The sequence below is a fragment of the Malania oleifera genome, chromosome 2, assembly GCF_029873635.1.
Source record: "Malania oleifera isolate guangnan ecotype guangnan chromosome 2, ASM2987363v1, whole genome shotgun sequence".
NCBI lineage: Eukaryota > Viridiplantae > Streptophyta > Magnoliopsida > Santalales > Ximeniaceae > Malania > Malania oleifera.
In genome coordinates, this window is record NC_080418.1 from 124,312,509 (window position 1) to 124,339,458 (window position 26,950).

Consider the following 26,950-nt stretch of genomic DNA (forward strand, 5'->3'; position numbering starts at 1 on the left):
AGTCAGACTTCTGTCTAGTTCAAAATGCTGTTTTTAAGATTTCTTTTCAAAAACTCTTTTTGCTTCTCAAATCTTGAAAATTTGTTTTGTTTACTTAAGAAACATTTTCCAAGATTAAAAGTTTAGGTCTCTAGGTCTCTTATATCTAATAAGCTTCAAAGAATTTCATATTGGTGTATACTTGAAGTACTTACATAAAGACTTCTTATGACTTTAGACATTCTAAGTGTTTGAGTCTTCATGCTTGTTTTTTTTTTAGCTCTCTCGCTTTGCTTTTCTTTGTCTCTCTTGCTTTTCTTCAAGCTTTGATATACTTTAAGCTTTTAGTAAGTCCTTTTGTAACATCCATGCTCTCATGTTCTTCAAGCTTTATTTGATCATCTTTGCATCTATGCTTTGACTCTTCATTGTGATCATTTTACTTTGTATTCTCATTTTTAAATCCTGAAATATCATTACTCAACCAAATATGTTAAGTTTCTCTTGTTTGTTAGCATCAAAACAGGATGTTAAATCTTGTAAGGCCAACAATCTCTCCCTTTTTGATGGTGACAAACAAGGAGTAAAAATTTGAGTGAGCCTTAAAAAAGACTCCCCCTTACAATAAGCATCATTTCAACAAACTTAACAATATCAAGATCAATTTCAAAAACTCTTGTACTATCACGCTCATCACATTATTCAAGTTCAAGATCATCATTCAAGTTCAAATACTTTTCCCCCTTTTGATACATATATTATGTTCAAATTTTTCAATACTATGCTCAAATTTTGCTCAAAACTTCTCCCCCTTTTGACATCAATCAAAAAGAGTAGGATATAAAAAATGATTAAGTTCAAATAAAATCATATTTTGAGCATATGAACATCAAACATGCATATCAAGCATATGTACACACTCAATTTATTATTTTTCAATATGGTGTGCGTAGTGTGCTTCAATAGTCAAATAGTCATGTATATTTTATATTTGTAATTCATATATGTGTTGTAACATCTTTATTAAGAGCATTATCCCTCTTTGAAAATTTTATTAATTCATGATACCAATTGAAAATTTCATTAATTCATGATACCAATTGAACATTTGAATTTGTGATACCAATTAAAACATTAAAGAATAATACTAATTGAACATTTCATTAATTCATGATATCAATTGAAAAATTAGGGAGAAACAAAACATAGTACAAGCAATAAGTCATATGACTCCCCCTGAATTTAATACATTCAGATTTGATACCAATTATGTTTTTAAATTTATCATCCTATGTGTCAAACATTGATTCATATCATGTATGTGCTCATGGATACTAATATCAAATACGAATATCATATCAATGTCATAACATGCTCATGGATATAAATATGCTTGTCATGCTCAAATATTAATTGATGTATTCATGAATACCAATATACTTTATAGATACCATTGCTAATGTCATATTATGCACTACTCATGAATACTAAATTATTTAGATACAAAATTTTCAATTTATCCATGTGATCCATCATTAGCATGTATAGTCAAGAATTAATTTCATATTCATAAATCAATATCATATCAAAATTTATGCTTCTAAATCATGTTTAATAACTCAATGCTCAGATTTTCAATATATAGTGAGCCACAAATCATCAATCATTTTCATGTCTTTGGAGATTTCAAGATATACACATGTAGCATATAGCATATCAGCATAACATTTAAGGATGGAGCATATCATTATCATTCTCAAATATCTTTTCTCAATTAAAAAACTCAAGCAATAAGCTCAGATTTTCTTTGATTTCATATGAGTTCCCAAGCTTCATATATCTCAATACTTTCTAATTTAAGACTTGTATGAATCATACTATGATTTTGGCCAACAATGTTATTTTCATTTGTCAAAAACTGAGATTTTTCTTATTTCATCTTGGTACCCATACTTTCTTGGGTTCGGATGGTTTAATAAGGGATGTTTTCTTTTACTTTTCATACTTGTTTAGTTTTCACACCCTTTCTTTTTAATGGACATTCGAACTTCATATGTCCCTTCTTTTTACATAGGTAGCATGTGGTGTGAGTGTAAACATTTGAAGAGGTGCTAGCATAATTTTTAGATGCTTTTGTAAAGTATCCCATGTAAAGATTCTTTTTCCTTTTATTTTCAATTTCATTGAATCCTATGCCTTCTTTATTTAAGGACGTTCTTTATGCACCTATCATTTTATCAAAATTTTCTTTTCCTTTTGTAAAATTGTAAATAATTTTGGTTTGATTTTCAATTTCTTTCTTAAGATCATAAATTTATGAATTTTGTATACTTTTGCCCTTTTCTTGATTTTGAGATATTTTTCTGATTTTATTCTCCAATTCAGAAATATATTGATCTTTCTCATTTTCCATAGAGTATTGGGATCTTAAGTTTTCTAATTCTTTCATCAACTTTTCATTCTTGCTTTCTAATTTCTTGATTTTCAAATCTTTTTCCCTTTCAGTAAGATTTTTAGCTTCTAACTCTTTTATCACAGCTTCATTCTTATTTTCTATTTTCTTGATTTTTAAATCTTTTTCTCTTTCAGCATGTTTAAGGGATTCTAACTCTTTCATAACTCCTTCATTCTTGTTTTTCAATGAAGTGTATCGTTTAGTCACATTAACTAACATGTTATGCACCTTGAATAAATCATTTTGAAGTGAGGGCATACTCTCATCATTAGATTCATTAGATGAGTCACTACTATACTCATTAACCGATTTGGATGAAGAGCTTTGTTCTTCATCATTGTCCCATGCCATAAAGCAAGTATAAGCAACTTCTTGGTCACTTGATTTACTATCGGAACTACTTATACTCATATTGTCTCAAGTAGGGCTTTCATTGCCTTTTTCTTTTTCTTTTTAGAATCTTTCTTAAGTTTTGGACAATTCGGTTTTAGGTGTCCAACTTTCTTGCAATTATAGCATGTAGGTAGTTCTTTCTTTGTTTCTTTCTTCTTAGTTTCTTCCTCATCTGAACTTGAGTTTGGATTTTTCTTTTGAATTTATTTTTCCTTCTTAGTATTCTTACAAGTTTCTTGGATATGAAGGCTAGTTTATCTTCGTCCATTTCATCTTTATCTTCATCGCTAGAGTTTTTGTTTAAAGTTTTAAAAGCAATTGATTCTTAGGCTTTAGATTTTCTACTTCTTTCATTCATAGACATTTCATATGTAAGAAGAGAACCTATGAGTTCATCTAGGGATGTGTTTTTCAAATTTCTTCCTTTAATTATTGCAGTGGCTTTTGGTTCCCATATAGGTGGCAGCCCTCTGAGAATTTTTCGGATCATCTCATAGGTGGTGTAAGTTTTTCCTAATGCATTTAGGGAGTTTATTATGTGGGTGAACCTAGTGTATATACTAGAGATAGATTCATCCGGGTTTATCCTAAAAGTTTCATACTCGCTAGTGAACATATCGATTCGATTGTCCCTTACATCAATAGTACTTTCATAGGTTACTTCTAATTTATCCCAAATTTCTTTTGCTGATTTACATGCCATGACTCTATTGAATTCATTCATATCAAGGGCACAATACAATACATTCATAGCATTTGAATTTACTTGAAGCATCTTATGGTCATTGTCAATCATCTCTTTTTCTTCTTTGGGAATTTCCTTGCCATCTACGGTTTTAGTAGGAATTAAGTCACCATGTGTGACAACCTTCCAAACCTTCCAATCCATTGTTTGAAAATAAATTCTCATCCTTTGTTTCCAAAATGTATAATTTAAACCACAAAAGATGGGAGGCCTAGTAAAGGATTGACCCTCTCCAAAGGGAGCTACTCCTATTTGTGTCATCTAGATCTTTATGTAGCTACTAGTTAGGATTTGTTACAACCCCGCCCTGATACCAATTGAAAACCAAGGTGTAGTCCCAAGAGGGGGGGTGAATTGGGTTATTAAAATTTCTTCTAAATCTTTTTATGAATTCTTAATCTCTTTTAAATTCTTTCAAAGATTTCTTGACTTCTTGTTGATTTAGCAATCACACAAAATTCAATGTTCTTTTATTCAATCCACAACCATGCAATCATCTAATCAATCAACCAAACCAATTGACCACAATATATTTAAACAAGATATAAGATTCAACTTTCAGCTTTTGCAGCCCTGTGTATTTGATTCAAGTCCTGCAGTAATGAAATTTGTTTCTTCAATGCAAACCACAATTCAAATTCCCTAATAACTCATAATTTAAATAAACTCTTAGTTAATTTTTCTTTAGGTGTTAACCAATCAACGTACTCCCTTTGAGGTTTCCGCAAAGTATTGATCAACTAACATACTCCCTTTTAGTTTCCACAATCCCAAAACCAAATTAAACTTAAGTTTATTTAATTTCCAAATTACGTAGTATATATGATTAAGAAATTAAATCATCTACGTAGTTTATATGTTTGCTGGAATTAAAAGAGAGTAAGGGAAAGAGAGTGACACTGGGTTTTTTATGAGGTTCGGCTTATCCCTAGCCTACGTCCTCGCCTTAGGCAAACCACCTAAGGATTCACTAAACCAGTTCTTTTCCGGGTGGAATAAAACCATCACACACTTCTTCAGTAGGCTAGAGCACCGCCTCTCCAAGTGATACCCCACACTCGGTCACTCATTCAATAGGCTAGAGCTGCACCTTTCCAAGCGATACCCCACACTTGGTCAACGATCCAAACACCTTGAATCGTCCAAGAACTACAAAAAATATGAAATAAACGCTGCGTACAAGAACACTCTCAAACAGAGTAGATTAGTACAATTTCAAAACTATATACTTCAAAGTAATACAATATGAAATTGAAATTGAAGCTCAAGGAATTTTCATCGGCCAATTCTTTCAATGAGTGAAAGATTCAGACTTTGAGCGCACAATCAGTGATTGAGAGTTAGCAATTCTCAGTGGAATTCGTGAGCAATATGTGATCAAGAGATCATTTGAAAAATGAGAGCAATTTAGAGAAATTGAGAGCTGAAATTGATGCTTGGTGAATAAAATCAATGTCCTTGGGGGCTATTTATAGATTTAGAAAAGCATTTAACTTGATCCCCAAGTTTACTTGGAGTAGTGCCTAAGTTTTAGATAAGTTTGAGCCCCAAGCAATCAAATTTTAAAAACTTTCCCGTTATAAAAATTTGAATTTTACTGCGTGGCATCAGCCTGTCATTTTAGGTCAGGCGCCTATCAATTTAAATCTCAGTTTAATTTGAAAGTCAGTAGGGTGGCAGTCGCCTGGCAAAACACAGTCAGGCTTCTCAGTTTACCTCGTTAGGCTTTTGTCAAGGTCTGGTCAGTCACCTGACGACCTTCTGTCAGTCCATCTTAAAAACCATTAAATATGTCAGTCTACTGAGAGTGTTCAGTTAGGCTTTTGTCTAGTTCAATATGCTATTTTTAAGATTTCTTTTCAAAAACTCTTCTTGCTTCTCAATTCTTGTAATTTTGTTTTGTTTACTTAAGAAATATTTTCCAAGATTAAAAGTTTAGGTCTCTAGGTCTTTTATATCTAATGAGCTTCAAAGAATTTCATATTGGTGTATACTTGAAGTACTTACAGAAAGACTTCTTATGACTTTAGACATTCTAAGTGCTTGAGTCTTCATGCTTGTTTTTTTTTTTAGGCTCTCTCGCTTTGCTTTTCTTTGTCTCTCTTGCTTTTCTTCAAGCTTTGATATACTTCAAGCTTTTAGCAAGTCCTTTTGTAACATCCATGCTCTCATGTTCTTCAAGCTTTATTTGATCATCTTTGCATCCATGCTTTAACTCTTCATTGCGAGCATTTTACTTTGTATTGTCATTCTTAAATCCTGAAATATCATTACTCAACTAAATATGTTAAGTTTCTCTTGTTTGTTAGCATCAAAACAAGATGTTAAGCCTTGTAAGGCCAACATAGTTCCCATACAAGATTTGGATACATTATACCCAAGAAGTATTTCAGCGGTCCCAAATTTTTGTGTGAAACTTAGGAATCATTGTTTGTGCTTAATGGCCTCTAAATAGAGGTTGGGTTCTTAATGGTCCATAATTCAGTGAATTGGTGTTGTTTGGTTAGCCACTGAAATAGCTCTGGATTGCCTCTAGGAGAATCAGCAATCTCCCTAGTGTTGATTCGGTAGGAGCACAAATTAGAAGCTTTTTTGACGTTTTTGCCCTGAAAAGTAACACAAATTACACAACCTCATCTCTTCTCCCGCAATCACCTAAATGACCCATGCCCTATATCTGGCTCTCACCTCTTTGCACTCTTCATTGCTGCACGATCACCTTCAGTGTTGCCCCTTTTCTTTCAACATTCTCCTTGCTTCTCCAGCACCAACATGTTCTTTACCTTCTTCTCCTCCTTCTTCCTTTTCATTTATGTTTCAGTTTATTGTTATTGTTATTGTTATTGCTTGTCATATTCTGGTTTATCTACTGCTGTATAAGATCTCAAAATATGATTTGGGAAGACCCATCTTGCTTGAATTATTTCCGACTAGTATAAGGCTTTCAGTTTGCAGAGACCCAAATATTATTTTGCATATTAAAATGAAATCCACTCTCTGGTGTATCCAAGCCCATAACAAAAAGAGGCCATGAATGCAATTGATTTTGAACTCTTTCCTACTTTGTGGGAATTATGAAGATTTTTATTTGTAAATATAAAGGATCAAAATGTTAGATCCATTGATAGAAATTATAAAACCAAGACTTTTGCAAATAAAATGTAAAAAAAAGTAAAAATGGAGTGAAAGCAAATATTTAGTTGAAGTGTTAATTAGAAACAATAATTTAATATTATGTTTCACAATAAATAATATTTTATGTTTTAAAGTATTTACATTAGAAAATATTTTTAATTACTATTTTATGTTTTATATTTGAGACAATTTATTTTTGATGTATAAAAAAAAATTTTATCTAAAAAAATGCTTATTAAATTTTAATAAACAAGTTTTATCTTGATAGTTTAAAGGGTCAAAATTGGAAGAATACATATATTTAGTGATCAATTACCAAGCAACTAAAATAATTCAGCATTTAGATTAAAAAACTCGTCCCAATTATGTTCAGAACCCAGTTCACAGATTTAGAATTGGATTCAACATTGAGCACTAATTGCTATATTTTATCAAACACCCCCGTAGTCTGTATAAAATGTTTTAAGAGCTCTAAATACCTTGATCATCATCTCCTATGATTACAATATCATCCATATACACAATAAAAATGATCCTACCCGATCAAGTATGATGATAAAACACAAATAGATCCATTGCGCACCGTCGAAGACCAAACTAAAGTACTACAACTTTGAAGTTGACCAAATCATGCTTTGGGAGACTGTTTTAAACCGCATAATGCCTTCTCGAGTTGGCGCACTAACCCAACTCCCCATGAGCAACAAACCCAGGTGGTTGCTCCATATAGACCTCCTCAAGATCACCATGCAAGAAGACATTTTTCACTTCTAATTGCTTTAGAGGCCATTGACAAGTGATGGCAAAGGAGATGAACAGATTTACTGCTGTAAGTTTGGTAACCAGGGAAAAAGTTTGACAAATCCCAACCATACTGAGTATACCCTTTAGCAACAAGATGTGGCTTCAAACAAGCCACAAAACCAGAGTGGGCTAAGGCTTTTGAAATAGATTTAGTATGGGCAATAGATGATAGTAGCCACAAAACAATAATAAAAGGGTGATGAGAAGTCATAGCAAACATAGTTGGAGATGGGATGTTGTGTAAGTGTGCTTTTACCTTTCTGGACTGCAATGGGAGGATCAACATCATGGGGAATATGATCATCAGATGAGGAAGCCAAAGGTGTGGTAATAGAAGCTAGAGGGGACTTTCTTCCTTGGAGCTGCCGTCATGAATACACTTGCAAATTTGGACAATTGAGACAATGAGAAGGACTCAAACTGCATGGAGACACAGGTGGTTGATTGGGCGAGGACAACAAACTAGAATCTGGAAAATTAGGGAGAGGAAGAGACTAGTTGAGATAAGAAGCACTTAGGGGCCAAGTGTAGTATGGTGTAGACTTAGAAGGTAACATCTGCGAAAACAAAGAAGGCGATGTAGGGTGGGGTTATAACAACAATATCCAGCACTTAGGGACTGAAAGTGGTATGGTGTAGACTTGGAAGGTAACATCTGCAAAAACAAAGAAGGCGATGTAGAGTGGGATTATAACAACAATATCCCTTTTGAGTATATTGAGTAGCCCAGAAAGGCACATTTTATAGCATAATGATCCAACTTATCCACCCTAGGAGTTAGTTGATGCACAAAGGACACTCGCTTGAATATGCATGGGGGTAGAGAGAATGGAGGTGAATTAGGAAAGAGAACAGATTATGGAATAGCTCTAAGAACTGAGGATGACATCCTGTTGATAAGATACAAGTAGTAAGTATAGCATTGCTCCAAAACACTTTAGGTACATGCATTTGATAAAGGTACGAGTGATTTCAAGGATATGTCTAGTTTTCCTCTTTGCAACCCCATTTTGTTGAGGTGTGTGGGCACAGGATGATTGATGAACAATACCAAATTGCGTCATATAAGTAGTGAATTGAGTACCGAAATACTCTTTAGCATTATCACTTTAATGTATTCGAATTGGCAAACCAAATTGAGTCTTTATTTAAGAACAAAAGCCACAAAATATATGAAATAACTCAAAACAAATATATCCAAGTTATACTTGAATAATCATCCACAGAGGTTACAAAGTACCGGAAACCCAACTTGGACACAACTCTACTAGGACCCCAAACATCAAAATGGACTAACATGAAAGGGCTCCAAGTTATACTAAAATAATCATCCATAGAGGTTACAATGTACTGGAAACCCAACTTGGACACAACTCTACTAGGACCCCAAACATCAAAATGGACTAACATGAAAGGGCTTGCAGCCTGTTTAATTACTCGGGAAGCAAAAGGGACACAATAATGCTTTCCCAACTAACAAAACTCACAATCATGACTAGACATAGGATTGAAATCAGAAACTAGACATTTCAACTTTTCCAACGAAGGATGACCAAGGCAACAATGGATTTGGAGAGGTTTGGCTGCAACAGTGCAGGTGGTAGAAGGACATAGTGGCTCAAAGTGATAGGTCCACTAGCTTCACGCCCTCCGTCAATCTTCTTCCTCGTTTTCTAATCTTAAATGATCACAAAATCAGGGAAGAATGTTACTGAACAATTAATGGATTTGGTAATCTTGGTAACTGACATAAGATTGAAAGGAAACTCAGGAATATACGAAACAGGAGGAAGAGAAATAGAAGAAGTGGGATTTACAAGCCCAGTTCCCTTAACAACATTCGTGGATCCATCAGCAAGAGTAACACAAGGTAAGTTTTCAGGATACTGGAGAGTAGAGAAGAAATTAGGTATACCTGTGATATTATCAGTGGTTGCAAAGTCTATAACCGAAGGACTAGGACGAGAAGTACTAGATGACAGACAGGCTGTGGGATTACCATGCATGGCAAAGGCTGTCCTCTTAGAGTCAGATGCAAGAGCAGGAAAATGTGTGCTAAAGGAAGCATGAAAGACACAAGAATAGACATTGGAAAATGATGGCAACTCTGCACTACTAAGTATCTGGGATCATACTGCCTCAAACTCAGGTTTTAAACCTGTTAGAACCTGAAGAGCTGTCATCTGCTTCCACTGCTCCTGCATCTCATGAACATAAGCAGTTATAGGTTGCATGATGTAAAGCTCCTCATGAATATGTCTCATTTCTCCAAAATAATTTGTTATGCTCATATCTTCCTATTGTAACGGAAAGTACTCTTGGGATAAATCATACATACGTGTAATGTTGCTGGAGTACATAAACTTGGCATAATCCTAAATCTCTTTGCATGTATCTAGATGCATGCACATTTGTGCATTCTGGGGCTCTATTGAATTCCACAAGAGGGAAACAATCTGGGTATCTTGCTGAATCCACACTTCTTTTCTCATCTCATCAGAAGGTCCAAATTGGGGCTAGTGGTCTGATTTTCCTGATCTTGCAGCTTGAACAGAATTCTTTCCTATCCAACTTTTCAGTTGTTACCTGTGGCAGCGATGAAGGAAACATGTTTTTGGGATTCATAGACTGGACGAGCAGCCACATCACTATCAAACAAGAAGAACGACAAAAACTTCCCACAAATGTGGTGAACCACTAAAACAACCATGGATGAGGTGAACCACCAAAAAATTGATATAACACTGCCACAGCCTCACAAATCAACTTATGAACACTGCCACTGCTCCAAGAGACTCACAAATAGCGATTACTAACACCGAAAAACAACTAATGGATTACCATGAGTGCCTGTTGAAGCAAAAAACATGCTCAATATAGCTTGATAATATGGTCTAGGGAAGGAATCAGAACATGGTGGATGTAAAAATAAGGAAAAAGTGGCCTGAAACACTTTCATGCGCTGGCGTGTGGGGTTGGGACTGCCGGCAGTCAGCTGGCATGCTGGGAGGTTTCCAGCGATGGGATTTTGTAGGGTTATTGTTCAGAGGGTTCTGTTTTTTGCTATATGGTTGGTTCTGTCAAATAATGAAGGGTTGTGCTGGTTCTGAGAAGGGTAGCGACAGGAGGGTATTTTCTAGTGGTGGCTGAGTTTGGTTTGGTGATAGGGTCTAGGTTGGATGTTGCTCTGATGCCATGTTGAGATTAAATGAATGAACTAACTCAAAGATAGGTCTGTCCCTCTATTTATAATATGTATCAAATACATTCTAATGACCATAATATCCTCACTAACTGTCATTAATTAATATAACACTTAACACTCTTAATAATACTGAAAGACTGAAATGACCATTAGCACTACTTAACTTTGGTGAGTGTACTTAGGGTTTGAACTAAGCTTGGACTCCAATTTCATATTTGGGTTTTGGTTCACTTTTTTCTGGGTTAGGAGAGTAGCCATAGTCCAATTAGACCTTCGTAGTTGAATTTGGACAAGGGCTATGTTCAAATGCACCACTTTGGACATGAAAAAGAAGGCCCTTTGTTTTTGAGGGTATTTAGGGGAAGGGGGATGTATTATGGCAAAACCATAATCCTTAGTTTATTTAAGGGAGGCTTGGGCAGGATTTTAGATGGAACAATTTTGAGGGAGACAAGGAAGGGATTTTGATAAGGTGAGAAGGACTTTGGAATTTGGAGGAGAGGAGACTCAAGGTCTTTAGGGAAAGACGTTTAAGGGAAAGGCAGCATTGGAGGCTAGAGTAAGGGTTCACATTCAAATATAGACAACTTAGGGTTTTGGGATGCAAGGGATAATCCTTGGGGTTCATTACAGTTATGGCTTCTATCTCTTCTTTGTGGGTAGTTGTTTGTGTTTTGGTTTTTGCATGAATATCCTCTCCTACACACACTGAGCAGCGAGCACGTAGGGTATTAGGATTCTTATTCTTTATCTTCTCCTCCTCTCTTTGCATTTTCCTTTTTCTTCTTTAAATTCTTGCTGTTGTTGTTGGTCCAACTACCCTAATGGTCAGTAGTTGTTATGCTTGCTCCCATGGAGCTCACCAGCAAGAAGCAGCTAGAGCAGGCTGTCGGAGCAGCCATGTGGTGTGCAAAATATAGAATCCTCTGGCACCCCTCTCCAAGGCTTTATTTCCTGTAGTTTTTTATTTTTTTATTTTTGTTGAGAGAGAGAGAGTTCTATTTTCTTCACTGCAAGGTTTCATTATTTCTTTAGAATACTCTATTTTCGTATCAAGAAGAAGCATGGGTGGTGCCCCAAAATGTGAGGGAGCCCGTTATTGAATTACAAGGGTTTGGTTTGAAGCAGAATGAGATATGCTCTATGGAATGGATCAGCTTTTGTGATCATTCGGACTCTTTGGCTCGAGAGGAACACAAGGACTTTTAGGTGATGCTCATCAAGCCTACATTCATTTTGTGGCAATGTGGTTTTCTTGGCTTCTTTTTGGGTCCATTCTCTTGGTTTCTTTTGGGGTTTGATGCTGTCCAATCTTCAATGGGATTGGAGGGCAGCTCTTATGTGATCTTTTTGGTTTGTGGATTTTTGTTCATTGTTCCATGTGAACGTCTTGTCTTCATACTTCTCATTCTTTGGTTTCATTATTAATAAAATTCTCTAATAAAAAAATATATTTATGGACCATGCTCATGCATGTTGCTTCTCATCATTAAATCTCTTTCGTTGGATCTCCAATCACGGACGAAGATTTCTCAAGTTGGTGGCTCCCTATGGGCTAACCCCCATTTTCCTCCATGAATAAATCATATACTCTTTTTTTGACTGTTTGTAGCCAGTAGCCTCTTATCTATGAGGAACTGCTCAAAATGTCTCAAAGTTTTCAAATCTGCAACTCCCATGTTTATAACATTTTGTTTCCAATGTAACCCATACATTTCTTTGAATTGCATCTCATAAATATCAAAGACATAGTTAAACACAAAATATAACGAGCATAGCCCCACATTTATTATTTATTTTTAAAATAAGTATCATATACTTGCATAGAAATAAGAAACAATTGCTAAAATTTGAAATACATGATGCACATAAGCAAAATCATGCCTTTTATAAATGATGTGAGCACGTGTAAAATGCAATCTTCTTCATTTTGAAGTGTGTCTTGTTATTTTTGAAAAGGGAAATTTGATTAAGGGTGACCTAATATTTTTCTGAGTGGTTATCCTAATGCTCACCTTGTCACAAAGTTCGGTGTATAGGTACTGGTTCCTATGTGTTGCGTATGCATTTTGTTCTCGTTTATAATCACGTACAATACTTGCAAAATTATTGAACTTTTGAATTCTCTCCCATGCCTCATGGGTTTCACATTATAAGTAAGACTGGGGCTACTTCAAGTCATCTACGTAGCCCTTCTCCTTGTTGTCAAGTTCAAAAATAGTAAAGTTTGGGGGTCCTAGCATTGATTAATTTATAGGGAAATTTGGCTGGGTAGAATTTTGTCCAAATCTGCAAGGAAATGGATATGCATAGATTTTGTCCAAATCTATGCCTTATTCTGTCTAAAAAGCGCATGGAGATCTTGTTTCATCCAAATCTTTAGTGGGAGAGAGAGGTGCTCCTCAGAGGGGGGTGGCTGTGCCGGAGTATAGCGTTAATTGTCAGTTGAAATGTTTGGGCCTTGAAGTTGGGCTTTGGAAAATGGAAATTCATGGGGAAACATTCAGAAATAATCTTTGAATTTATTTTATTTTTTTTAATCTCTGATAAAAAATTTGTCCATTCTCTTTTGGCATTATGGAGGAGCTTTTGCTTTGCCAGGTTTATTTGGGAGAAAGCTCAAGGGAATGCTTGTAGTTTTCTCCCTCATGGTTTTTTGTTTTTTTGTTTTTTCCGGATTCTTTAAAATGAAAGAATCAAGGAGATTTTGATGGTGAAGAATCATCCTTTCAATCCATTAAGAATAATTTTGGTTTGAATCCACCAAGCCAAATCTTTGTCCGTCCTGAGACCTAGATTAATTGAGGATTCTGCACTGTGTCCCATGATCAAACCTGGGCACGCAGCAGTGCAGCCCCTTAAGGACATAAAAGTGGGAGAGGCATGATTGCACAATAATTGCTTAATTATGAGCGAATATTGGGAACAATGTTACCTAGAACATGGAACCTTCTGGTTTGTGGAAGGGGAGCGGGGTCTTAAAATTTATAAATCGGTGAAAGAAGTGTAATGGCAGTTGTATGTTTTGGAGAGGACATTGAGGTGTTTCAAAATTTAGAAGATATTTTCTATTGTGGAATGGATTAATGGTGGCGATTCCCCACTTTTAAATTTAGCATTCTGGATTGAAAATGTACCATGTTTAAGAATGTTTGCACCTACTTGGCTCGCCAGGGTGTTGGTGTTTTCCAGTAACCTATGATTGGGAACATATAAAACTACTGCATATTATATATGCAGTAGTTTTGAAAGAACCGAAGATGTGATGATGAAGAAATTTGACACTTGGATTAAAAACTGAGGAACCTGCATCCTGGGTATGCATCGGTTCCAGCTTCTTGAGGGCACAAAATGAGATGGTCATAATTGCACAATAATTGCTTAATTGTGAGCAGGCATTGGGATTAATTCTTGATTAGGGAAAAATTGTTAGGACTATATAGTCATTAAGTCAATCTCAACATCTCTCTCCCTCTCTCTCTCTCTCTCTCTCTCTCTCTCTCTCCCTCTCTCTCACACACACACAAGTTTTCCTCCCATGTGCATTACAGCTGACAGTATTTGTTATCTACAGGGCTCCTACACACTTAAGATGAAGATGGAGGGTAAGAACAGCGAGGAGTTGACTTGCATTGCCTTCAATTTCAAAATTGGGTTTGGATCACTTCTGTCAGATAGCTAAGACTGCCCAGCGAGATGTGATGTCTATGCCTCAATTGTTGCTTGTTTTATTGGCCTGTAAAGAATAAATTTCTTTTTTACTGCAACGTCTTCAACATGACTCTGGATGGTCTCTCTCCAGGTACCCTTCTGTAATATCATATCATACCAACTTTGCTATTATGTCATGTTAAATATTTGAAATATTCAGTAATTTTTTATCATGTTTTCCTGTGAAGGCAGATTGTCGACTTTCTTACCCAAATTAAATAGGAAAAAAAAAAGAAAAAAATCCTTATAGACAAAAAAATTGATTTGCTAGAAGGAAATTGAGGTAGAATAAAAAAATAAATATTTATATCATCTCAGAACTTACTATGAACATGGAGCAAATTAAAGTGGTGATAGGAAAATTGCAACTATAATAAGTAAATCCTTAAAGCAGATTAATATAATAACATATAACGATATTTATTTTAACACCATAATATTATGACATTCATGTATTTGTGAACTTCACTTATGGTCCACAGAAAAATAAAATAAATTGCAACTATAATAAGTAAATCCTTCTCTCCTCTTTTCTCTTCAGCCAAACACTTCTTTCCTCCTCTCTCTCTTTAAATGAGTCAAACATCTCTTGTTTTTGGGTCCAACCATGGCCTCACAATAAAGAAAACGAAAGATCTGAGCTATAAAATTCAATCTTTTTCAAATAACAAAAACAAAATCCCTAGTTTTGAAACTATCTTATATGTACGCACATATCAAGTTATCAAATTGACCATTAAGCTAATACTGAGCATACAAAACACAAGGTTTCAATGAAGATCAAAGCGAGTGAATCATGTCTTATGATTTTGGCAAGTTGATTCTTTGAGAAATTGGATGGTTGGCAAAATATCTCCTCTCCTTCTCTTGCTTTTCCCCTCTTGGAATGAATGCACCTCTTGGAATGAATGCATACTCCAAACTTTGTGCTCCCTTGAATTCAATATGGTCCCCTCTCTCCTAACTTCGTAGCTTATTTTTATAACCAAGGGGCTAGGGTATTAATTCAAAATTCTAAGCATTCCGAAAATACCCTCAAAATGTCTTATTTTCACTAAATTGCTATTAAAATAAATTTAGACTAAAAATTTATTGAAATTAAACCCCCAAAATATCCAACTTGGATTTTATGAACTCATAAAAAAGTACAAACTTCCTAAAATTCGAAATTGGAGTCCCAAATTAGCTCAGGAAAAAAGAAAGGGATAACAATAGCAGCCCCCTTTGTTAATCTTTTCTATCTGGAAGAGTGCAACAAAGTTACCCCCAGGGTGTGGTTCAGGTGGTAGTGCGGGTTTCAAGAGTGCCTTTCACGAGGTCAGGTGTTCAAACCCTCTTGAACTCGTTTATGTTTTTGGACTCCTAAATTTACCCTCCCTTTGGAGTTGTGGGGTCAACTTCAAGGGGCGCAGGATTAGTCACGTGGACCGTAAAACGGACGCGTGGATACCCGGTGCGTATTCCCAAAAAAAAGAGTGCAACAAAGTTGAATTTGCTGATTTTTGTTTAGAGTTAATTATGAACATCCATATAAACACTTGGATGAAAAAAATACCAAAATAAATCATAATAGAAAGAAGACACTATCACAATGTATCCAAAATGAAAAGGTGATCGTGACAACGTGTCAATTACCATCTTAGCGCATAAATGAAAAAGGTTTTAGGGAGATAAAAAATCACAACTCAAGGACCACACAGTGTGGTAATCATGTAAAAAGAAAAAAAGGAATTGTTGTGACTATTGATCACAACCAACAAGACCACACATAGTGTGGTAATCATGTAAGGGAAAAAAGTGTTGGTATGATCATGATCACCAAAAATGGGACCACACATAAGGTGGTAATTAAGTTAGAAAAGAAAAAAAAAAAGGCCTTGGTGTGATAGAAGATCACAACCAATGAGACCACATAAAAGGTGGTAATCATGTAGAAAAATTAAAAAAAAAGTGTTGATGTGATAGAAAATCACAATCAATGGGACCATAGTTAAGGTGGTAATTACTAATAGAAAAAGAAAAAAGGGTGTTAAAGTGTGATAGAAGATTACAACTAATGGGATTGCACATGAGGTGGTAATCATGTAAAAAAAATATTGGTGTGACATAAGATCATAACCAGCAAGACCACACATAAGGTGGTAATCATTTAAAAATAATGTAGGTGCATTACCTACCATGCTTAGAAATGGAAATCTAGGGAAAAAACAAACACCCCAAGTCTATGATGGAAAGAACAACACTCATGTTTAGGATGATGATAGATGCAAAAAAACTCTTAGAAAGAATGATGTTGCTATTTGAGAAAAACATACTTATAGAAGCTCTTGACTTAAAACTGCACTAAAGCATAGCATACTACAAAAACTTCAAAGCTGTTTGACTCATTCTTTTGCAAAGGAACTTCAAGCCCACCAAAGTTCTCAAATCTAAATCTCATTTCATGCATTAGAATCTTATTTTAATCCAATCAAGATATTCGAACCCACATATAATACAGGGTACCCAGCTCCCATGCCTTGTGATTACAGGGTTTCATTGACTTCATGATCCACTATGAATTCTATTCATAATTATAACCAATTAAAGTAGGATATCCTATAATGACAATTAAGAGAAATGTGATGAAGAGATGATCAAGAAGTGATTGTTAGGATGGAATGATAGTGGAGATGGTAATGATTACTCCTACTAATGTTGAGATGTAAGTGGATCTACAATTTGGTAACATCAAAGTCTCAGGGTTCACAAAGTGATAAATTACATGCATTTAGGTCACAATTTCATAACAATGGTGTGATTTGGATGATGTTCCTCACATATCTTGAAATTTAGACTTTGCATCATGAGCAGTCAATTTTTTGTCAAAATGGACTTTTGCATGTAATGTTGGTATAGATACCCCATTCCGTCTGACCATTATTTAGAAAAACTTTTTGTCTTGAAAAATCTTGATTATTTTCAAATTTGCTTTTCTTTTAAGTTTTCGTTTGATTATTCTTGAGTTTATTAATCATGTTTTGTTATTGGGAGGTGCCTTCTAAGGTCTTCATCTAAGTGGGATCTCTCATTTTGACTCTTTTAATCTCAATGCCCTAAAATAAAAATTTGCATTCGCTATGATTTTTTAGAAAGTGTTATTTATATTCATCCATTGTGCATTATAGGTACAACACCAAAAACCAAAAAAAAGAAAAAAGAAAAAAGAAAAACATTACAAAAAGGAAAGTTTTAGTCTCCTTGGGTTGCTTGCATCAAATCCTACTCATCTTCATTCATCTACATGCACAAAAAATTTCAAATTCATTTTCAAATGTCAAAGCATTTCAGTCCTAATTTGGACTATGCTGTGATTTGGTCCCATTTTGAGCCCATTGCCTCCTTTGAAGCCCAAGTTGGGCAAATTTTGTGATTTAAGGTTGATTAGGGTGCCATATTTTGAAATAGTAGCCCACTATGGGCTCATTTTGGGAGATAAAAGGCCTATTGTGGGCCTTTCATTTTAATTAAAGCTCAATTTGGGGCTAGGGGCAGTTAAAGGCCCACTTATGGCCCTTCCATTAAATGGCAGCCATTCCCTATGCTACCATTTCCTATGGTCAGCTATGGCATGCAAGCCTATTTCCCATAAACTATATCCTCACACAGCTGGCTCCCATGGCCAGTCATGTTTTGCAATCCTAAGGGAGTCCCCATGCAAGCTTGTCTATAAATAGAGGCTTTTAAAGGAGACTTGAAGAGGTTCTTTTTGGAGGGTCAAAGAGTATTCATAGGGAACACATAAAGACCAACAAATATAGAAACTATGGAGAAAGGATTTATTCAAATTGAGCTCAGTTGATAGAGAGAATAAAGTCTTTTGGGGAAGAGAACTAGCAGTGTTTAGAAGAAAACAGAGAAATCCTTTGCAAGCATAGACAATGAAGAAGAAGTAAAGGAAGGCGAGTTCAAGAGGTAACTACACTAACTCTCTCATTTTTATGCTGCTTGTTTTGGCTATTTAGATTCATTCAATGTTGAATGAGTGCTATAGAATGAATGGAAATTATGATATGTTGCATCATTAGGTAAAATTTATGATTGAATCTAATGGCAATATTTTTTTTGACTTTGGTGTATTCCCAAGAAGGGGGGGGGGGAGGGTGAATTGGAAATTTAAAATTTATTCCTAGGTTTAGCTAATCCAACAATATATCCACAATCTAGGGTCTGTCTATACAGTTCCAAATGTGTAGACAAATAAAACGTGCTGAAATTAAATCATGCGCTGCATTCACAATATAACATACACATGCGGTAAATAAATTACGGAAAAATAAAATGCACACACGATATGTTATCGGGGTTCGGCCAATTGTGCCTACGTCCCTACCTTTAGTTCGTAAGCCCGAAGATTTCACTAATGCTCAGTTAACGGGTGGAGCGGCACTGTTTACAACCAGGTCAATTAATGAGACTGACCTCAACCTACACCTTACCAGGATGGTGCACCTAACTTTCCTAACTGGGTCTAAATCAATCCGGAACTATTTATCAGGGATAGTCTCCCTCTTCAGGCCCACGCCTGGAATACAACAACTGTATGAAAATTTACGTACACAAAAATGCTTCTTACATTAAGCAGGTATGTACTACAATACGCACAGTATAATCAATGCACTACCGAAAGATAGGATTCGATAAGCTTAGTGTAGTCTTAATGTCTACTCTCAAAAATTAATACAAATATTGCAATCAGTACGTGAGAGTGTAAGTGATAGGATCTTTGTGTCAAAATAATATTTTCAATCACAGTGCAGCAACAAAGATCACAAGTATGCTTTAAATATCTCAACAAATATTTTTCTCAATATAAACCACAAGAGATATTTAAAAATGATTTCTAAAAATTATTTAATCTTTGTGTCAAGATGATGATATCAAACAAACGATACAACAACAAAGATTTTTCAGCACTCTAGCAAATATCTCAAAATGTATTTCTCAAAGACAAACACAAGAGATATTTTTGAAAATGATTTGTAAAATATTTTTTGCAATCAAAATCCAATGTGAACACTTTGAGTTTTGCAATGACAATGCAAAACCCAAAAGTCCAATGAAGTATTCCTAAGGAAGACTTATTAATAAAGTCTCCTAAGGAAACTTGAAGTTTTGCTCTCTAATAAAATAATCTCAATCAATCAAAAACAAGAGAGAGCTTAAGCCTATGAGAAGAACACTCAATCACACTTACAAAGAGATTTAAGCAATAAAAGTGAGCAAGAATGAGTGTAGGAGGCTTAAAAATGGAAGTAAGATTTTTTGAATTTCAGAGGATTTTTGCTAATTAAGATTGCTAATCCTTGACTAATTTTTTCAAATGATGAGATGTATACATAATTTCCCAAAATTATAACCGTTTAGGACATAGTAGTCATTTTTGAAAAAGTTTAACTGAGGTTAATAAATTTTAACTGCGTTTTAACCTAGGTAATTCTTGCCAACCCGCGATCGAGAGAAATTTGAACTTGAAGGATGGTCGACTGAACTTGCATGGTTCAAGGGCAATTTTTCCAAATCCACGTGGTTCAGTTGACTGGGTCAATTTGAACTACGAGGTTCAATCGACCGAGCGGTTGGCATTTCCCACGTGGGAGTTCGGTTGACCAGGGCATTGCCTATATAAACTTGGTTGGTCGACCGAGCGGTCAACATGTTGACCCGAGGATGTTCGGTCAACCAGGTTATGCCTATATACTTCTGGTCGGTCGACTGGGCAGTCAACATGTTGATCCGTTGGGGTTCGGTCGACCAAACAAGCCATCCTTGGGCATTTCAGTCCTATTCCACTTATAATGTTGTTCCTATATGTATAATAATTAATTTTAAGGCAATAGGGACTATTTTCATGCATAATAGTGTCCTATGGCCAGTCTAAGGTCTTTGAAAGCCGACCAAAAAAATCTGGCGTCGGTTGACCGCCCTACGGTCATTTGGTTTCTCTATGGTCATTTGAGCTTATCTACCCTATTATGCATGTAATGCATTAATTATTACTGACCATTAAGCCTTAATTATTATAGACCCGAATAACAACTTAATTAAATTACAATGAATAAACATTCTGGGTTTGTCTTCTTTAAGCCCATGTGCGTGCACCATATGATACTTTCAATTGGTCCTGCAGCCAAACTCATCAACCATTAAATACTATTGTATTTGTCATAATCAAAACAGGATATGACCTATAAAGTCAACAATTTTGAAAATAGAAGTGGCAATTTGAAAAATTGAACTTGGTTTTAATATAAAAGTGATTTTGCAATTCAAAGGTACATTTTTTTTGACAATGCCTTAACATGAAATAAACCCTAAACTCTTAAAAATAGAACCAAGAAGATTCCTCAATCCAGTCTCCTAACTCCCAAAAATTCAGCCCAAAAAATCCTACCCAAAATACCCCATAAAGACCCAAATTGACTAATCCAGAAATCTAAGAGCACTTGACCCAAATACCCTAGTTAAAGTGACCCAAACCCCAGTCTACTTAAGTCAAATACTCGGGTCAAAGTGACCCACGCTCGAGTCAATCCAACCTAAATACCTAGGTCAAAGTGACCAGACCCGAGTCAACCCTACCTAAATACTCGGGTTAACTTGACATGAGGACCCGAGTCAACGCTACCCTAATCCGAGTAAGCATTATCCATTTACCCAACTAACCCTAGCTTTGGCCCGAACCCAGATTCAAGCCCATAGCATAACCCAAAACCTAAAGCCTAAACCCCTAGGCCCGAAGCCTAAAACACTAACCAACCCCAAAGCTTAAAACTCTAACCAGCCTAAGGCCTAACCTAAATTAAACATTGTCTAGGTCTGTTGACTTTTTGAGTCCGATCCCTGTTTTAATGCTGACGAAGCACATATATCTTATATGTGTGCCTAATGTTTTCAATAGGTTTACAATTCATAATGCACACACAGAAGAGGAAAATGGAAACCAGAAAGCTCACATCAACTGGCGTTTTCCATGAAATACAGAAGAGCAAAGAAGAAGACATTTGTTTTGTATTTGTATTGCATTTAATTTTTAATTTGGTCTTTAATAATGCATTGTATGCATGATATGGATAAAACCTCATTGATGACCATAAACTAACCATAGGGAGCCATAAGACCTTAGAGATCACCCTTTGGTCGACCGACACCGGATTTTTTAGGGTATATGCTCAAAAGACTTAGACTGAAGTTAGGGCTCAAAATTTTGCATGAAAAAGTTCCCTTTTGACTTAGAACTGCTTATCATGTGATTAGGGACATTGCATAAGAGGAAAAGGACCGAAACGCCCAAAATTGGCATGTTCGGTCGACCAAACCCTAGTACTCAGGGCCTTTCGGTCGACCGAACTTCCTAGGATCAACGGTTTGACTCTTCGATCGACCGACCATAAATGTAAAGTAACGTCCTAGTCGACCAAAGGAATATGTGGGAAGTCCCAATGCCTTGGTTGACCGAACCACTAAGTTTAAAAGAACTTGGTCGAAAGAAGTTCATAAAGTTTAGTCAACCGAACTCAGTTTGGTCGACCAAACTACGAAGGTTCTGAAATCACCTTAAGAATGGTCGACCAAACACTCAGTTCAAATTCATCCTGGTCGACCAAACCACAAAAGTGGTCGACCAAACCTCTCTGGTTTCGAATTTTTTAAGGGCTTAAATGTAATTAACTTTTAATTAAACAATTTGAAAAATACCCAGCGTGTCCCCAACGGTCATAATTTTTAGAAACTCTATATATACCCCTTCATAAGCTAAGATTAGCAACTTTGATTAGCCTAACTTTTCTTTCAAATATTTTTCCTAATCAAAGTTCCCCCACATACCGTTTTACTTGAAAAATCATTTTGGGGTCAAATTTTTCATACTTTCCAAACTCTTTTTCATTTATTTTTGTAAATCATTTTTAAGAGAGTATTCTGTTTGGGCATTTTTTTTATTCATAGAACAAATATTTTTGAACTTAACTCCTAGATTCTCCAAACACTTTTATTTTCAAAAATCTTTGTTGGAGAACATATTTCTTATATATATATATATATATATATATATATATATATATATATATATATATATGTATGTATAAAATTTATGCAAAAATTATTGGAAGAGCAAAACCCTAGGTTCTCCTATATTATTACTGAAATATATTTTTGGAGAAAATTTCTTAGTAAGGTTTAAATATATTTAAGCACCCTTACTCTCACATTCACGAACTAAACACATTGAAATTAGACATCACTTCCTTCGTGATCATGTGTAGAAAGGGGATGTGGCTCTTGAGTTTATATGAACTAATGAGTAGTGGGCAGACATTTTTACTAAATCACTTCCAGAAGATAGGTTTATACAAATTAGACGTGAATTAGGTCTCATGCATAGTAGAGATGCATCCTAGATATTTCATAGTTTGCATAAATTTAGGGGGAGCTTTCAAATAATTTTAAATGTCTAACAACTAATATAAGTGTTGATATCTTTATTGGCTTAGACTTTGTGAAATTGATTATATTTTGCAATGCATAATTCTCATATCTACTGCATGATGATAATTGCACTTATGTTTTATATTTTGATCATACTGAAACTGTTTGAGTTGCCTAATTGTGGATAAACTGTTAGGTCTTAAAAACTCAAAATAGGTCATTTTTATACATGAATTTTCAGGAAATGTCTTATTTTCGAACGACATGCTGCCGAAATTTTTAAAAATTCCCAAACTTCTCGTGTATACAAACGATTCTTACCCATTGCCTAAAGCTATTAGTTTCATGGCCCTTTTTGTTGTTGCCAAAAGGGGGAGATGGATAAGAGGGCAAAAATTGGGTTGACTTGAACTTAAATAAAAAATTATTTAAAGTTTTACATAATGCACATTGCTAGGGGGAGCCTTCTAAGGCTATACCCATTTTTTGCATGATGTATTTGTCATCATCAAAAAGAGGGAGAATGTTGACCTTATAAGTCACACCCGGTTTTGATAATGACAAATACTTAGGTATTTGATGGTTTTCAAGTGTTTGTGTAGGCTTAGATGAACATCTCAAAAAATGACACTTGAAGCAAGACGTGAAGACCCTGAAGATTATAATTTGTATTGCCAATTCAATTTATGTAATATGGGTCTGTAATAGTAACTAAGGATATGGTCTGTATTAATTACCTGCATATCATGCATATATGATATATGGTAAGCTCAGTAAGACCATAGTATGACTCTAGGTCCCAACACTCATGCACACATATCATATAAAATATAGGAGTGCTAGAAATGCACTTAAATTGAATATTATTAGGAAATTTGAGAGAGCTCGGGCAACCGAACCCTAGGAATTCAAAACTTTTCGGGCGCTCGAACTTGTTGAGAAGTCAATAGTTGACTTAGGCTCTCGGGTGATCGAACAAAATTGTTCATACTGTCCACGGGCACCCAAACCACCTGAAAAGGACATTTCACCAACTCGGGTTATTGAGGGATTTAGTTCAAATTGAGCCCCAGGCGATCAAACACACGATTTCGGGCTACCGAACCTATGACCAGGCACCCGAAAATATGGAAAGATGTTTCTGACTTTGATTCGGGCCACCAAACTTTAACTCGGGCTGCTGAACTAATTTAAAAGGCTTTTATTATTGTGTCTGTTCGGGCGACCGAACCACGGTTCAGCCACCCAAACCTCACCAGGTTAAAATTATTTTAACTGTGATAAATTCTAGTTAATGAGGGTTAATACTTCCTAATCACTTTGGAACTTTTCTAATAATTTCCAACAAGTCTCAAACGGTTATAATTTCACCCTTACCTATAAATATAGGCTTATTTATGAGGATTACCAATTAATTAGCAATTTCATTAGCCAAAAATCGTCTCTTTTGGAAATACTCTCTTTGTCCAAATACTATCAAATTTCCATTCCCTTGATACATTTTGAGATTGTGAGAGCATATTTTGTGTGGTTGTGATTGTTAGGTTTTGCTAAAAACTCTCACTTGCTTGTGTGATTGTGATATTATTTTTTAGGAAGTTTGGCTTAGGTTTATCTCATAGATTTCAATATTATAAATCTTGTGTCAGGATAAACTAGCAAGCTTAGGATATTTGCATTGTTATTGTAAGTGTCCCATAGCTTTGATTTTTGTTATGCAAAAATATTTTCAACAAACAAAATATTTTCAAACTAGTAGTGTGCTTATTTCATTAAATAAAATCTTCTTGAATTAGTTTGAATATCTGATTGATATCTTTGGAATATTGATGTGCTATTGAACTGTGCTTTGCTTACATTCCAAGATATTGCTTGTATTGAACACTCTTGAGCATTTCACTAAGTATACCATATTGAGTGTTGTTAGCACAACTATTTGCATCACTGAGCTTACACTATGTCCATATCATTGATGTGTATGTTTTTGCGTGTATTGGGTACATATATGCTTTACATGAAAACATAATCATTGTACCAATTAATTGAGAAAATATTGTTGTATTTCAGGCGTGGCTTGAGGGGGCGATAATCCAGTCCGGTAAGAATTGTGTAAAGGTTGAGATTAGCCCTGTACTAATTGACCTGTTTGTTTAGATGCCGCTCCACCTGTTTAAGTGAGCATTATAGTGGTAATCCTTGTGCTTGTTAGTCAAGGCGGGGACGTAGGCAATTTGCCGAACCTCGATAACACTTTTGCGTTTCACTTCTCTTTATTGTTTTCTGGTGCATGCTTAGTTGATTAAATTGCGTTATTTAATTTATGCTACATATTACAATTGATTTATTTTACTTGCACTAGATTGACTTTAGGCTTGTGAATATACTGCTGTTAGGATACTGACCTAGGACATTAATTTTAAAAATACCAATTCACCCCCATTTTGGGATCATGGTAAAGCTAACATAATCTATTTCCTAAAAAAAAAATGGTAAGTAAGGGAATAATTGGTTTTATTTCTTTACTTATTTGGTTTCATTTATTCACTAAATATGTTGGCAACCAAAATGAGCCACTCGACCTCGATGTTGATGGTGAGCTCATTACCCTGTTCCCTTCTTTTTATGTATGACTTGATGGGAAACCACACTAAATTAGGGTGAGGGCAGAACCTCTTCTTGTTTCTTAATTATATGCATAAGGAAACCCTACCTATCATGAGCTCCTTGTGCAAACAAGGCCCACAAACATACTTAAATCCCATAGACTAATGTGTTAGGCCCATAACCTTTATATGGTAATCACTTAGCGTAAGGCCTATTAATTACATGCTCCATAAATGTCCGATATTTATTTAATTTTGGATTTATAAAAAAGGATATGTAAGTCAAAAAAATTCTAAGAATCTCCCACTTAGACTGTATAGCTACATTTCTATAAAGAAAAAAAAAATATTTGGACTAAAATACACAAGATGTGGCCACAACAAAGAATATTGAACATAAGCAAGCACCATCCAACATAATGGTCCAAAATGAGATCATGCATATCCAATTTTGCACAAAGTTGTATTCGATATACTAGCATCATACAAGTCAAAACACATATAAACTCGTGACCATACATTAGGTCCATAATGAAATAATGCATATCCAATAACATAAGTATACATACCCGAAGGGGTTCTAAGATTACATTGTCAAAACATACACAATCTTGTGACCATATGTGCAACATAGGAATATGGTCAAAACAACATTGCAAAATGTGATCAACGAAGCACATTTTGCAATATGGCCTATTTTGCAATTAGTTGGAGCATTTGCCCAAGAAGCACCAGCTTCAACGAAGCTCATTGAAACTAAACAAAAATGTCTTGGTATTGATAATAATATTGGCCCAAATATCTCTCTAATAGCCTTAGCATCCATCAAGATGCATATACTTCTCACAAAAGTAAATTGAGATCAATATCAAAATGTATCTAAAGCATACGATGATGAGACTAAATCATAATGTCTTTATGTTTCACAAATGAGACTACATCAAAATATCAATTGAGATTAATATCAAAATGTCTCCATATATATCACAAATAGACAACAATCTAAACATTCTATAAATGAGGCCAAACAAAATGCCTCAACATATGCAATTCATAATATGACCATAACCAAAATTTATATAAGTGTGCACATATCATAATAAGCAACAATTAAATTGATCAATTCACATAATTCTTGAGAATAATATAATCATAAAAAAATACATAATTAGCATCTATCATTATGAGGCACTCCTAGTAACTCAAAATATCAAACGACCTTAACTAAACCCATGCTAGTTACATGCTCTTAAAAATCTTTAGGGGTCAATCTTTTAGTTAGTGGATTTGCAATCATCTGCTTTGTGCCTATATACTTAATGCAATTTTGTCTATCTCCAATATTCTCTCTAACAAAAAAGTACTTAATATCTATATACTTCGATTGCAAAGAACTCTTATTATTTTAAGAGAAACTAATAGCAATAGTATTATCACAACATATCAATAGTGGT

General features: G+C 35.0%; 1 protein-coding gene across 1 annotated transcript in view; it reads left to right on the forward strand.

The window, feature by feature from the left end:
• The window catches only part of LOC131148566 (uncharacterized), a 30,414-nt gene extending 15,800 nt beyond the window's left edge, over positions 1-14,614 (forward strand). Inside the window, exon 4 of the mRNA XM_058098354.1 lies at positions 14,291-14,614. Coding sequence (XP_057954337.1) covers positions 14,291-14,398 — 108 coding nt within the window. The 3' untranslated portion in view covers positions 14,399-14,614. The remainder of the gene's footprint in view (positions 1-14,290) is intronic.
• The last annotated feature ends 12,336 nt before the right edge of the window (positions 14,615-26,950 follow it).